Here is a 15513-nt window from a genome sequence, read left to right as displayed (position 1 = left end):
TACAGGGAGGTAGGGGCAGAAATACATCAAAGCAACAATTACAAAAGGGGAGTCTGTTACTGGCATTTCCACAATTTTACGCATTGATTTCTGTTTACAGTTTACCCTGAACGGGCTGCGTATAATGCCTTAAACGATGTCCGTTCAATCTGTGCCGTTCTGTGCTTTAAAACTTCCAAAGGCGGAACGAAAAGTGTTGTAGGTTTGGGGTTAGAAGAAACAAAAATGCATGGAATAACAAAGACAATGTCTCAGGTTAAAGTTTCGTCCTATTTAATAATGATCCAAAGTGACAATATTACACGAGATCAATTCCAAACCACCGGAGTACCCTTGACACAAAGGTCACCTAATGGTAAAGCCTCCAGATTTTATCTGGACCTCACTAAAGCATCCAAGCAAATATTTCAATATATGCATGCATAGGAAGTTTTTGGAAAGAGCCATAATACAGTTACATTACAGAAATGACCCAGTAAAGAAGCACCTACTGTAAGCTAAGCTCACATTTTCTTGTGTACATGGCATCATTACCAAAATGTAGACGTTTACAGTTGACTCTGAGGATTATGAGCATCTCTGTCTATAAAAGCATGTGTGTTTTCATGTGTGTGTAGCAGCCTGTTTTGCATGGTCGTGTCAGGTAAGATAACTGAGGTCTTGAACTGTTATGTTTGCTGTGCTTGAAAACTGTTTTGTACACCCAAGTATACCTGAGAGATGCGGGCTACCTCAAACAGATTAAACACAATAAACCAGTACTGCTCGTGGAAGGTGGTTGTATTTATCTCCTGTGTGGTTTTATATTGCCTTAAATTGTGACGAGACCTTAATTTTACACACTTATTAAAGTATTTATCAAAGCCATTCTTAAAAAAAACAACAAGTGCAACGGTAGCTGCTACAATTTAGCTTGAGTGCCTGCAGCCTAACCAAACATTACGGCATGCTATTACAGTGTAATATAAACCAAAGCATCATCATTATTACTATTAATTCAGAATGTATTATGTCTTGATATCTCTCCTGTAAGTGAAAGTGGTTTGTATGTTTGCTACATAAGGAATATTCCAATAAAATGAGATGAAAAGCCAACCTGTCAAAGAGTGACTTTACTGCCCCAATAAAAACAACATCGGATTTATATTCACAGTCAATCATGATTTTATTAAGTTAAATTACTTAAGCATCCTTGGTTTTATTTATCTTCCACACTCATACCTGACAGAGCACACAACAGGACACTGTTCAAGCCCAGACGCGAGAGGATTTCTGCGTTTCACTGGTCAGAGAAATTCCTCCAGTCAGGCCACATTTTCAAGTTTCGAATACGGGCTGAATTAATGCAAATATTTTGTGGTGTGCATCCCCTTAAAGACATCCGGCTCAACACAGGCATATAAAATAAGATAAAACGTCCAGCTGATACCCTGCCAAGCATTTTCTTTCACTCTGACATGCACTGTCTCACACACAAGCTCAAAAGCAGACTGATGTCTTTTCCACATATTTTTCTCAACTTTTTCTAATACGTTTCTGCCTTTCATCCACACGCAAACACTGTTTGGTCACCAAAAAGTGGTCCAGGGTGGTGATATTCAGAGAGTCTGTGTAGTGTTGATGACAAGTAAACAGGGGGATTGATGTCTTTAAAGGGTCTGATAGCTTCAAAGGTTTCTTGAGACAACATGCACACTGACACACAAATACCAGCTGTTTTGAGAAGAGGTGATTGACGTCTTTTGTTGGGATTTTGTACAACTGTACAGGTTCGGGTGTAAAAGGTCAGCCGTGGCTCCGCTTACGAGGCTGCTTTTGCCGCCGCGGTTTTAAGATGGCGTAGCGCCTAAAGGTGATGTGGTGGTCAGATATGAATGGGATGTAGAACGCTCTGAAGAGAGGAGATGACCTGAGAGAAAAATGCCTTACATGTAAACAATCTGCTTCACATTGTAGATCTCCTTAATGTTTACATTTTCTCAGGATGTTTCCTTTTCTTTTCAATTGCAATACGTTATGCTTTTTCCTTCATTTACAGATTTTAATTTTACTGTTTTTTACACTTATTTGTAAAATATTTACTTGTAAAACTACCTTGATGCTTGAAGAAAAGGCTTATAAGCGATGATAGTCCACTCCTCTTTGCTGGCTGAGTAACGTGGCTCAAGCGGCGTCTCTTCATCTGTGTCTAGGTCCACTAAGTAGTGGCACTGTTTTAAATCAACCTGCACAGAGAAGACAAATACATTTTTAATTTATTTGCTCTTAACTACAGTATTAGTTAGCAAACATGTCTGCGTCTAAGGAACTTACATATCTGCTTGGCTCCTCCAGGTTCTGATCGTTCATATTAGCTGGGATGATCTGTGTGGCCAGAGGACCAGAGGCATACGGCTGAGGCAGCTGCCCCTTAAACTCAGACTGAATGAAGTGCAGTTGCCAGCTGGAGATTAAAAGAGAGACTTTTAGCTTAGTGAAAACATAAAAATGAGAAATCACCCTTACAGACTTTATCAGACACTGAAAACCTGTGCAGATTTTCTGGACACTGACTTGTGTGGGAGAAGAAAACTGCTCGGGAAGCGATACCACTCTTTGCCAACACATACGCTGACAGGCCTGCTTTCGGGGACCGAGTGAAGAGTCGGATCCTTGGCAATGCGGTGAAATTCTGGGTACAGGTCCAGAGGGGCATGGTAGCCTGTAAACAGACCAAAATATCATAAGCCTTCGCTCAATGCTGATGCTGGTGCTTAGGGAAAATGGGACACACACACAAACCTCTGAAGAGGGCGACAGAACGAGACAGTGACAACACAGCGAAGACCACCACTGCGCTTAAAGCCAACCAGTTCGAGGAGACGGTGTAGTGTTCCAGTCGGTATCGCTGGAACAGGAAGTGGTAGCATTTCTGTAAATAAAATGAATAAAATCCATTTCATTTACGTGCACATTTGTGACCAAATGGGCCTAAAAATGCTGAAATCAACTAACGCAGCAGGCTGTTTTGCTTTGAAAGCCAAAATTAGACAATGGTAAACTACACCTGTAATGAGGAGAGGGCAACTGCCCCGCTGAGGCAGATGAGAGGGTAAATAGGAAAGAGAAAACGCTCTTCTTTATGAGGTCTAGTGAAGAAAACCAACATCCACAGATACATGGGAGACAGAGTCAGCCAGTACGGGCGGCCCAGGTTCTGCACTGAAGAAAACACATGTGTGTACAACGATGTGAAATCACAAAAGGTAAACCCTGTAAATGTGCTGGAAGATACTGAATATACTGCACTGTGGAGCACAGTGACTTAGAAGAGTGCTAACCGGAGTTAATGTGAGATGAGGGTAACTACCTGGACTAAATCACGAACAAATGTATATAGGTGAGTGAATCATTACAAGTGTAATGTAAATGTAACAAGCCAAAATCAACATATTTTGTGCATACGCAGGAAAACACACCATTGAACCTGTGTAACAGTGTCTCCATGAGAGCAGTGAGTGGCAGGGAAAACAGTGCCAGAGCAAACACCAGGTTGAAGTTCAGGACGCCGTTTACAAAGTAAAAATGCCACGGCTCCGTACCTGGAAATTAAACAACAGAAAGCAAGTGAAGTTACCCTGTGCCCAACAAAAACTGCAGCGACAAACTGTTAAATCTTAATATTTGCTTGATATTGTCATTGACGTATTATCAGTCCAACAGTTACTGTAGTAAATTAGGCAATTCATAAAAGGCATATCCAACATTGTATATCCTAAATATCTCATACTTTATATAAATATCACATGTGGATGTATTGAGGTATTAAATGTGACAAAACAGGTCATTTACCATATAGATCAGGCCCATGTGGTGTAAAGACATTGTACAGGAGAATATTGAGTGGCGCTATGACCAGTTTGCCATAAAAGAAAGAGTCCACCGCCACCAGAGGTACCTGAGAACACAAGATGAGAAGGAAAGTGAACTGATGCAGGTCACATAAACATTAAGCTCCTGCATAAAAATATGCTATAATTCACAAAGAACTACAGATACAGATGGACAAAAGGGTTAAGCCACACCTCTTAAATCTTTGAATTCAGGTGTTTTTCGTCCCATTGCCACAAACTAAAAGAAAATCACCAACCTAACTATGCAGTCTGCTTTAAAAAATATCTGTCAAACAGTGGATCATTCTGAAGAGCTCTCTGATTTTGAGCGTAGTGCTATAATAGGATGCCATCATTTCAACAGATGAATTCGTCAAATTCCTTCCCTACTAGATATTCCACAATCAGCTGTAAGAGGTGTTCCTGCAAAGTGGAAGGATTTAGGAACCACAGTAACTTAGCCACAAAGTGATAGAGGACATAAAGTTACAGAGTTAGGTTAGTGAGCGCTGAGGTGCACAGTGTGCACAGTGTGTCATCCTGACTCAATAACCTCCACTGGAATAACCATCAGCATAAAAACTATCCACTGAGAGTGTCATGACATGGGTTTCTATGGCCGAGCAGCACCTGTAGGTGTATGTGGCCCAATATTTTTTTAGTATAGTTTACATATGTTGTGACAATGTGACACATGACAGCAAAATGCATTATTATATTCCTGCCCCTGTGGTACGTCCACAGAGATTTTGTGGGGAATGCTCTACCTGTGACAGAAAAGAAACCCATTATTCTAGTAGTTCTATATTCTTACCAGCAGCAGAAGCAAAGCAATAAATGACCAGGTGATGAAACTCTTCCACTGCCTCTTCAACACAAGCAAGTCGAAAGCAATTGGAAGTCTAACAAGAGAGAAGAAACTTCAATGACACAGTAGCTGATCCGGCTCACATTCATCCCAGTTCATATGTTATTGTAACGTGATACAAGTGATACATTTTTTGTTGTCAATGGTTGGCTGTATTGCACTAACTAAAAAGAATTAAACTCCACTGAAAATTCAAGCAAGCCCGTAAACATTTATATCCAGAATAAAGTAAAAAAAAATTTTAAGGTGTAAAGTTTTTTCAAAAAAGCTGTATTACAATTAACACATAGTTAAAAGCCTGCAATGCCAGTATTTACAGTCATACCCGATCAATGCAGAGAATGGCCATCCAACAATGGCGCCGGCAGCCACGCCGATGATGGCTAACGGTGTTGAGTCTTGGAACCAACCCGTCATGGCAACCAGTGTTGTGTACATACAGAAAGACGAAGGTAGGAAAGCTGTAGAGAAAGAAATAAACTTTAATCAGAAAAAGACAAAGCACAAACACAAAAATGTCCCTACAATCCCTACAGCGTTAATGGGAGCACAGGAGAAATAAATCATAAATATGAAATGTTCCTTAGAGGCAAACACTGCACACTGTTCGTGTGGCAGTTCTGCTCTTCTTGATCAGTGATCTGCCAAAAGGCCAGAAAAGCAAGGCTTTGTAATGAGTTGCTCGATGTAAAAACCAACAGATGTAAGGATGGAGGCAACTGATAGTCCCCAGAAATGTAGCTAAACACGACCAACCTGCAGAGGAGCAGAACATTCCTGTGCTCAGGACGAGGAATGCCAACATCAAACGACCCACGTGCAAACCAAACTTCTTACAAACTGCTCTGTGGCACACACACACACACACACACACACACACACACACACACACACACACACACACACACACACACACACACACAAAATAAAAATGCTTAACTTTAGTAACATATCTTAATCAGAAAAAAACGCTGCAGGAAAATTGCTTTGTAACAGATGATTCTAGACATCTACAAAATTATCCCAAAATGTGAACACCAAAGTGCTAACATGCCTTGCATTTAAGAGGAGGGTAAACTCACTTGTAGAAATAGAGCTCACAGACACAGCAGGAGAATGCTAAGACACATCGCACAAAGTAGAACACCAACACCTGCAACACAGTCATAACACAAGCCTGAAACTACTGCACATGTCCCACTATAACGTTACACGCACCTGTGTGTGCATGCATGTGTGAATTCATGTATTTTAAACTTTAGATGCCCCGTAGAGGAATATTGAACTTTTTAGTCTATCCAGATTTTAGTTTAAAGCTTCTTCTAATAGAAGTAGCATGTCCTGCAGGTAAATATAGTTTTCAATTTTAAAAAGAAAAAGTATACTGATGATGAGCTTGTTAGATTTTACACAGAATGCATTCACTGTGGTGTTAGGATCAGCATAGAATTTCAGAATCGGTGCATCCCTATTATAAAATACAGGAACGTCAACACATGGCAAAATCCGAGCTTGCGATACTTACCTTGTTTGTCTGTAGAACATGGGCGTGCAAGCAAGCAGGAAGTGCATGTAACCATAAGTAAGCATAGGACCGGATGGCATACAGTGGAGAGTATTCCCATGTTTGCATTCCTGTGCCGTAGAGCAAGTAGTGCATCTGTCAGAACACAGGAATAAAAGACAAACATAATCCATTGGAACAAGAGAGAGATGCTACAAAATGATTCTGAAGCAGGCATTAGAAAAACTGTCACACAACACACTATGGTAGGGCTGTGCGATATGACCAAAATCTCATATCCCGATATAACACATTTATCGCTCTGACAACGATATAAATCACAAAAATGTAACATTTTCTGTAAATTCTGTAAATCTCTGGCAACTCAACTTGCGTGAAGTGTTTGCTTCTCATCCGTAAACTCTCTGCATACTCTTTCACGTGATTCAGTTTATTTTGAAAAGTCTCAACAGGATCTTGAGCTTTATTGTGAAAGGTTTACGAGGAAAACAAACAAGCCACGCGGTGGTTTTACCATCATTGTTGCTAAAGACAACAGGTAAAAACAGACGCTTGTTCGTCCATAGTGTGGTAAGAGAAAGAGAGAACTTTAAGAAATTAATATAGCCACTACAGTGACCATCAAAACAATGAAAAAACATTGCTGTAAACAGTTTATTTTACGACACCACAAAACAAACGATAGCGTAATAGGAAACGATAGATGTTTTTATATCGTCATCCGATATATATCGTTATATCAAACAGCCCTACACTATGGCACTTTCAAATGCCCCACAGCAGAGATCAGTACTCACAGGCTCCCAGTAGTTAAACGTCTCATCGCAGTCGGAGATGTTGCTGAGCAAAGCTGCACAGAAGCGTGCAGAGAGCAGGCATTTAAATGCAGTCGAACCTTCTGGAGCCCATACCTGCCCCCCACGACTTATTGACCTATTACAAAAAAAAAGATTAATATGAACATTCATTCAATGCATATGTATATATTTATGCTAATATAAATCAGAACGTTCCCTTTACACAAATAAAAAATAAATTGTCTATATCTTAAATAATATAAACATTTATGTGAGCACTGAGTGGGTGTTTTATCACATACCAGTTTAACTGCTTTACTACACTCGTGTGCCTGCTTTTAATAAAATACCAATTAAGATAACACAGATAATCCCAAAATGTGCATGTGTGGTATCAAATTATTGTGTATTTCCAGCTCACATTTCTGTTCACTTTTACAAAACACTTAAATATTTTCTCCAAATTTATTCCAGTTTCAGATTTACTTTAGGAAATACTCTTTAAACAGTTTCTCTCTTTTCCAAACCAACATTATTAGTACTATTGTGAATAACAATTTCAAATGTTTTTATTGTTTCTATATTTTTCTCCAATTTCTTTTCACCTTTTAGGTTTCTTATCCTGCCTCTGGATTTTGTATTTTAAAAGTATCTGATAAATTATTTAAACCAATGGTTTTTTTGTGAGTTATTAACAACAAAAAGAGAGCCAGTGTGATATTTATTTTAGTATAAGAAATATCAGCATCAACAAACTTTTTTCACACAAAAATTTATATAGTTCCATATTTCTCTGTATTTTTTTTTTTTTTTACAATGGCTAATCAAATATTGGTGAGTTAAATAACAGAGAGAGCTGCTTTTCTGTTAATGACATTAATAACGGGTCCACTGAGGGACAACAATGAGACTTGCCTATAACAGGAATGTTTTACATGGTGGAGGCTGCTGACATTTTCCTTAGTCATGTTTTCTGACTGTTTTTTCACTAGTTTTGCATTTGGCCAGGGTCAGTGTCACTACTGGTATCATGAGGCAATACCTGGGCCCTACAGAGGTTGCACAGGTAGTCCAACTGCTCCAGGATGCACATTAATATGTGGCATTGCCAGAAGGCTTTTTGTGTTTCCCAGGACAGTTTCAAGAGCATGGGAAAGATTCCAGGAGACAGGCAGCTACTCTAGGATAACTGAACAGGGCTGCACAAGGTCCTTAACCCATGAGTATTACCGGTATCTGCTCCTTTGTGCAAAGAGCAACAGGATGAGCACTACCAGAACTACAAAATAACCTCCAGCATGCCACAGGTGTGAATATATCTGACCAAAAAATCTAAAACAGACTTCACGAGGGTGGCCTGAGAACCCAACGTCCTCTGAAGGATGAAGGAATTGATATCAATGACTGGCTTTGTTTTAGCCTGACCAAAACGGGACATTATGTTTTGGTCATCCGACTCCACCAGGTTGCACCTTAGACAGCTCAGTGATGCCCTGGTCCAGCTCTGCAAGGACATCCCCCAGGACACCATCCCACATCTTATTAGCACCACATAGGACCATACAAACTCCTAAGTGGCATTTTGAGTTGCTGCAATGGAATTTCAGCAGCAGCAACTATCCTGTCTCATCAATTTATCACTTCTGGGTGTCTTCCATCAAACAATGTGGTATCATTTCATTCCTAACGCATTATCCAGTCCATCTGAGCATAGATACCCAGCTAGATTTTTTCCCATTGCGATTTGATGTTTTTTTCTAAGTGTTAGTTAATTTTTTCTGAGCAGCGTATACATATGATTCTGGTCTGAGCAGATATTCTCATTTCTGTCAATTATGATCACTCCCAGTTAAAATGTTATCATTTCAACTCTGCCACCTCCAGATCTGACTCCGAACCACACATCACAGCCGATCACACCGTCATCTTGTAAAATATATAAATAATGTGCACTTTCTATCGGTTAGGAAATACTTATATCTTTATTGTCTAACAGTTATAATAACTTCTCGTGTAAAGAGAACTGTGTGGATGGTCACACTAATACAAACGTGTGATTTGCGTTCACAGTGTCGCTTATGTGTTGCAGTGTTTCCTTTGTTCGCGCCCATCATCAGATTAGTCAGATTATAGTCGGCTCAGCTGCAGCTCAGCCCTGACCCTCACGTTACGTATTTTATGACACGTCACCTTACAAATTGTCACTTTCCCCAACAACAACACCACCCAATCGTCTCAAACAAGTGTTTGTGTCGGTCCAGAGCACGAGTTTACCCACGCCACAACTGGCACCACAGCCAGTTACCACATATCTGACACTAACAGAATGAATGGAGCTGACCACTGCGATTTACTGCTCCGCTAAAACATAAACAACGCAACTTAGTTAGTACGGTGGACACACAGCTAAACAGCCACTGTGGTTCATATTAATGTAAATACACACTGGTGTAGTTTGTTCAATGGTCATTGCCAGGCGTTGTTATCGTGTCGTTACAGTCAAAACTTACTAAGGTATCAAAGTAGCTAGTTTAGCTAGCTTCCCCTGCTCAGGCTGTCAGTCACACCTCCTCATGCAGCTTGTGTCTCCTCTGGATTCATACTCACTCTTGCCGAGTCTCTGTGATTTTGCTGTCATCGGTGACTTTCTCCTCTTTGGGTGCCCGAGTTTCGGCGGGGACGTTCACGTTGTTTGCATCTTGTCTGCTGCCTCGCCTGGTTCGCTGCCGAAGCGCCTTGGCCGCCATGTTTACCGACGGTCCTGCTCCCGAGTCGCGATTCGTTCATTTTCGGCTGTGTCCGGATATTGACAGCTCTAATCATACAGTTCAATTAATTAAGCGCTTAAGTTACAAGTACTCTTTACTGCGATTCAGTAAAGTTTCAGTTCGCTTTAGATTACTTTTATTTATTTAAACGTATTTGTTATTAAAAATAAATAAATAAAAACGTTTAAATAAAATAAGGAAATGTGTGTGGGGGTAAGGTCAATCAAAGAAGTTCAAATAAACGCGAACTCAGCACTCTGTAAAGGCAATAAAACATGCATCAGTGCTTACTGAAAATTAGACCTAAGATAAATTTTTAGTTCCAGTTTTAGGTCAGTTCACAGACTAAACTTTCAATGAAACCAGGAGGAATTACAAAAATTACATTTTGACCTCTGAATTTTTGGCAAAAATCACCAAACTGGGCTTTGTTTCAACTGTTAAAAACCTTTGTTAATTTTCAGATCTTATGATATTGTCTCTATTTAATCTTTTCTCCGCAACTCTTCCCTTGGATTTGATCTGTGTTGCTGCAAAGTAAAGTTACATTTTTTTTAAAACATCTTAAAAAATCTCACAAGTAATAATTTTCATCACATTTTCCTTGCTGAAAGTACCGTGACTCATAGAACCTGCTCTAGTGAAATGTATATAACCTTTGCATTTGCTGCCCCACATGTGTGACCACCTTTATTTTTTTAAAATAGCCTGAACGCTTTTAGGTAAACTTTCTTGTCATGTCATGTCTTCAAAAAGTTTGAGGCATTGGGGAGACCAATCAGTGAATGTGAGTTTTTCTATCGAGCCATGGTTTCACTGCATTAGCAGTGTTTTTGTTATCATTGACATGCTAAAAATAAAGCTGTTGGCAATCAGAAACTTTCCAGAAAGCATTGCATGGTGGGTCAGAATCTGATGGTACTTTTTCTGTGTTTATTATTTCTCCAGTTTTAACAACACCAGTAGGTGAAACGCAGCCCTAACAATGAGAGAGGCTCTCGTACATCTCTCCGGACATCCTCCGTACATATGATTAAAATTTGAGTTAAAACATTTTTTTAATTTGGATTCATCACTCCATAACATCAACATCATGTTTCAACTAAAGGAATGGCAACAAATTATGTGCTTTCATAAAAGGCTGCTAGTAACAAAGTGCCTAAAGGTACAATTTAAAACAGTTTTTTGTTAGGTTGTCTATTATGTGTAGATACAACACTTATTAGGTTTCTTTTTTTATGTTTGAATGAAGTCAGAAAGAAAACAAGACTATTTTAAAACTGCAAGAAAGTCTGACTCCCTGGACACAAAATATAAAGAAATTATGGGTGGCTGAAGACTTTTGCAGAGTACTGTGGTAAGTGTTTATTCTTTTGTGACACAGTTAGATAAAGGAATTTATTTTATTTTCTTTACATCTTTACAACGTGTGTGTAATGTGACCACTAACTAATCTCAGTCTGTTCTTATTGAGAATTGTTTACTTTATGTCAGTGTCACGATGTTGCCATGTGGTGCACCATATGTGTCTTTTACTCTTTTACAGTAACTCCAGAGGCCAAAAATTTACATTAAATAACAGATTTATTGTTTCCTTGAAGCACAAACATATACACAGAATTACAATCACAATGTAGACACAATAGAGCAAACAACACCTCAACAACTGTAAACACTGTTTAGCTGCAGATTACACATTTATCATTTTCTATGCAGATATGCCTCTTAAAGGTAAGAGTGTAAATCGCCGTTCTTCTCTGAGTTTCAAGTGATGGCTACCTGATGGTGACTTGTAATCGAGAGGAAAGTAGAGTCTCCAAGTGTTTGTGAAACTGGAGTGCTCGTGTGTGTGACAGAGCATGTGTGTGTGAGTGGTAGATGAGTCTGTAGCAGTAACTGGTCTGGCTCAGATCAGGATGTGAGAACCTGTCAATGAGTTTAACTTGCTCCACGGTCCCACAACTAGCCTCTCGGACCACCGCGTGGAAATTCTTCTCCTCCCACGTAGGCCCAGTCCAGAAGCTGATGTCAAAGGTGAAAGGTTCGGGATACAGGCAAAAAGGATGAAACGGAGTCCCCGGCGATGGGTGGGATGAAAATTGTTTTAAGAAACGTGGGTCATGTGACCAAAGCAGCCTCCAGTCAGGGAGCGAGAACAGGAGCACGGCGAGTAGGTCCAAATTTAGAGACGCAGTGATGCGGACATGATTGTTGTTGTCACTTACATCGCTTGCAAACACCTTACCAACCAAACCCACTGGCTGCGCTTTCAGACGCAGACCTCCCTGCTCTGTTACTATGGAGACGCCAAAAGGAGCAAGTAGCGTTTCCAGCTTTTCTCCGAGCAATTTACCCGGCTCACTTTCTGAAGGAAAAACACCTTGGATGAGGAGCTCGTGAAAGGCAGGCATAGCCCAGAGGCCGATGGGTACATTTCTGAAAACCACACCACTAATTCCATATAACAAGCTGGTAACACCATTACAGCTCCCACAGGACTCATCCTTCTCATTTCCTTCACTGTCATCACTCCCCTCACAGTCACCATGACCATCGGCGTTAATTATCGCCTCTTTTTTAGCTAGAAGCTCTTCCATCTGAGGGAGCAATGATGGACGTAGCATGTGCATACCACTTTCCCCTTCAGGATCAATGTCAAGAGAGCATGCTGACCTGAAGCTCTCAACTCCTTTGATTCTCACCCTACCTCCTTTATTTGAGGCAAGACATGTGGGCAGCAGAGTTTCTGTGGGTCTCGGATCATTTTCTTTGTCTGCAGAGGTATCAGTGTCAGAGGTGAGGTCTTTCTGAAGCAGGTGGATCCAGTAGCATTGTGCGCCATCGATGCCACAGCAGTGTGTCTGCAGCTGTTTTGCTGTGAGGAGGAAGGGGATGGTCTCTGTCATCATGGAGACCGGCCATTTCTTCGCCAGACCTTCGAGAAGAAAATCTTGCACCAACTTGACAGGGTGGACAGAATCTGAGTAGAGAAATCTCCTGATGAAAGAAAAGAGGTTGTAATTATATTTATGTGATTTATGTGTGTGTGTTGGTGGTGCAAACACCCGGGTAGCCACTGTGTTACTGTACCTGAATATGTAATCACTGAGCTCTGCTGGTATTTCGTACTGCACTTTCTCTCCTTCAACGACCTCCTCCACCTTCAGCAAATGAGCAGGAGTGTAGGGGATGCTGCGAGTAAACATGTGGACCAAAGCTTTCTCCACATGGAAGCCTTTATCCTGGCTCCTGTTCAGCAGCGATATCATCATTAGTGCCAGGCATGCAAACATACAAGGAAAACAAACAAAGAGATACAGCTGGGTTGCTTCTATACATAGACTCACCTTTACTCCTTACCTGTATCCAGTGCACTTGTAGCTCTGGTGCTTATCACTTTCAAAAGGGTGGATGGCACTCAGAATTAGATCTGCCTCCGCTGCCATGGCAACCGCCTGCCAGCTGTTGTGCCACTCTCGCTTCGGCTGGTCCGCTGGTGTTCCTCCTTGTCCGTTGCACAAGGAGACGTGAACCTCCCCACTTTCAGCCAACACTTGAACACAACTGGAAGAACAACAAATTCACATTTTAAAATGTCAATACATGTATGACACATACATAAAGGATTATTTTCTAATAACCAAAGAAGCAAATATTATTATTCAGTTACCCTGCAATAACACAGCTCAATTTCTCACGATAGCAGGTTTGTTATTTAGTGATCGCAAGAAAAAAAAGTTTATTTCCTCTTTATTTATTAGAGATCAAAAGAAACAATTAAGCAAGGAAAAACTTTAATAAAGTGCTAGACACCAAGCGAACTCACAGGCGGGCATGCTTCAGGGCTGCTAGTGAGACTCAGTGAGAACCAGATAAGAAAACCGGATAGCAGATAATCAGATTTTGATACTGGCATTGAGGGAAAAGCAGTTTTCTCAATAAATCTGCCTTTTTTTCCAAGGTAGCAAAATAAATTAACCTGTCACCACAGGCTTTATTATTTTGTGTTTTCTGCAGAATTATACTAAATAAATAAAAAGAATTTCAAGCACGACCATTCACTATCCGATATAAACAGTTCCAATTTTTAATTTAAAAACATGTTGCAGTAGGCACAATAAACAAGGTTAAATGATGATATCATTTTGAGATCACAGTGCCAAGCCAGAAAAAAAAATAATGAAGTGCGAGACTCCCAGTCTCCTGACAGGCGGGTGCACCTCCTGCTGAGACTGCCACAGAAATCAGAAAACCAGAACGAAAAACTGACCTTTTGATAGTGACAGTGGGGGTAAAAGGCTATTTTCACAACAAATCTGCCCTTTCCCCATGGTAACAAGGCCTTACCACAGAGAAACAAGCTTTATTATTTCAGGTGGTTCTCTCCGTTCATTGTGCCATTAAAACTGTTTACATATTTATTTAAATCAGTAACTATTCGATCAAATAACAGCTAGAAGGGTCTGAGCATCCTGTAGAAGCTTTCATAACCTGGTCATTAGTTGCCTAAAACACCTTAAGTAGACACAAGAAGCAAGATTAAGTGATGATATCAATTATATTGAGGCAATAAATTGCAATTATTCCAGTTCATGTCACATAAAAAGGGATATAAACTGTTATAAAAACAAACTGAAAAACACATACAAACTTTTAAGCCCCAATAATGATGAGCTTGAGGCATCAAAAGCCTCTTTTAGGCTTCTTGCATAGATAGAAATGAATGCAAGTGATGCATGTGATGATGTTGTGATCATGGCATGATGCAGTCCTACCTGAGGAAGAAGTTTCTGAGAAGTTCTCTGTTCTTTTTAACCCCACTCTTTCGCCCACAGTGAGGGAAGTTGAACACCACACGGTCAAACAGATGGCCCTGCAGAGAGGCGCATTCCCCCAGCTTTGTGCAATCCACCTCAAACAGCACAGTCCCTCCTGAAAGAACAAACAGTGTTAAAGATAGCATGCAAAGAAAGAAAGAAAGAAAGAAAGAAAGAAAGAAAGAAAGAAAGAAAGAAAGAAAGAAAGAAAGAAAGAAAGAAAGGAAGGAAGGAAGGAAGGAAGGAAGGAAGGAAGGAAGGGGGGGCACAACTCCATAAAACTCAAAATAGCAGCAGTTATTACAGCTGGTAAAAAGCCGTACCAGAGTCCTTGATGGTCTGGATGTTATCAGCTGCGCCTTCGTGCCGCAGTGCCTCCTCCTGATGCTGCAGGCAAGTGGCCGTTACGGTGGTCTCTGATTCGGAGTACAACTGACAGGCAGAGGCCGAAAAGGAGAAGTTCCCTTCTCCCACCATTAATACTGCCCGCGAAGGAGACATATCCAGGGTAAAGCGCAAACAAAGCTGCTTCCCAAAAACTCAGCTCTGTGAAAACTTGTCCCCAAAATCTGTCCCTGAAAGGGATGAGCCTCGTGTGCGGGTGACAGCGGCCACCTTCAGTCTTCTTCACGGGTCAATATTGTGGTTTTGGAACCATGTTTAAGCTTTTTGTTTGTTTTTGTTGCCTGAGACAGGCGCGAGCGAGACGCTGTTAGTACCGCTGCTGTTGGAGAATAAAAGCTGATGACCTTCTCCAACTCGAGCTCCGCAGTACGTGAAAGCCGAGCTCACCTGTAGCAGCTTGCGTTAGAAGCGGCGTCGCAGATAAAATAGTCCGACTAGAAACAAAAGGCTCCCCTCCCGGG

General features: G+C 40.7%; 2 protein-coding genes across 2 annotated transcripts; both read right to left on the bottom strand.

Moving 5' to 3' along the window:
- Position 1: 1 nt before the first annotated feature.
- Positions 2–9838, bottom strand: alg9 (ALG9 alpha-1,2-mannosyltransferase). The gene is made up of 15 exons (XM_086308681.1): positions 9670–9838; positions 7063–7198; positions 6266–6400; positions 5823–5893; positions 5497–5585; positions 5066–5201; positions 4687–4774; positions 3832–3937; positions 3459–3581; positions 3047–3201; positions 2782–2911; positions 2554–2701; positions 2314–2443; positions 2095–2225; positions 2–1909 (listed from the first exon to the last, which is right to left on the bottom strand). The coding sequence occupies exons 1-15, from the start codon at positions 9807–9809 to the stop codon at positions 1786–1788; spliced, it is 1842 nt and encodes a 613-aa protein (XP_086164807.1). The 5' UTR covers positions 9810–9838; the 3' UTR covers positions 2–1785.
- A 1332-nt stretch (positions 9839–11170) lies between these two features.
- fdxacb1 (ferredoxin-fold anticodon binding domain containing 1) lies at positions 11171–15459 on the bottom strand. Its single transcript, XM_086308680.1, has 5 exons — positions 14971–15459; positions 14606–14762; positions 13191–13394; positions 12921–13079; positions 11171–12827 (listed from the first exon to the last, which is right to left on the bottom strand). Exons 1-5 carry the CDS (start codon positions 15146–15148, stop codon positions 11606–11608), a joined length of 1920 nt encoding a protein of 639 aa, XP_086164806.1. The 5' UTR covers positions 15149–15459; the 3' UTR covers positions 11171–11605.
- Positions 15460–15513: the final 54 nt, after the last annotated feature.

The sequence above is a fragment of the Aulonocara sp. 'chitande type north' Nkhata Bay genome, linkage group LG10 (genome assembly GCF_057382095.1).
Source record: "Aulonocara sp. 'chitande type north' Nkhata Bay isolate Kocher_YH1m ecotype deep benthic linkage group LG10, A_spYH_male_GT1.1, whole genome shotgun sequence".
Taxonomy (NCBI): Eukaryota; Metazoa; Chordata; class Actinopteri; order Cichliformes; family Cichlidae; genus Aulonocara; species Aulonocara sp. 'chitande type north' Nkhata Bay.
This window is presented reverse-complemented; position numbering and strand designations above follow the sequence as displayed.

Excerpts from the sequence above, each read along its gene's own strand:
- alg9 (XM_086308681.1), bottom strand. The coding sequence starts at position 9,809 with ATGGCGGCCAAGGCGCTTCGGCAGCGAACCAGGCGAGGCAGCAGACAA. Across the intron at positions 7,199-9,669 it reads ATCACAGAGACTCGGCAAGA|GTCAATAAGTCGTGGGGGGC; the intron begins GTGAGTATGAAT and ends TTTTTGTAATAG. Across the intron at positions 5,894-6,265 it reads ATGTTCTACAGACAAACAAG|GTGTTGGTGTTCTACTTTGT; the intron begins GTAAGTATCGCA and ends ACTGTGTTGCAG.
- fdxacb1 (XM_086308680.1), bottom strand. The coding sequence starts at position 15,148 with ATGTCTCCTTCGCGGGCAGTATTAATGGTGGGAGAAGGGAACTTCTCC. Across the intron at positions 14,763-14,970 it reads CCAGACCATCAAGGACTCTG|GAGGGACTGTGCTGTTTGAG; the intron begins GTACGGCTTTTT and ends TTGTTCTTTCAG. Across the intron at positions 13,395-14,605 it reads CTCAGAAACTTCTTCCTCAG|TTGTGTTCAAGTGTTGGCTG; the intron begins GTAGGACTGCAT and ends TTGTTCTTCCAG.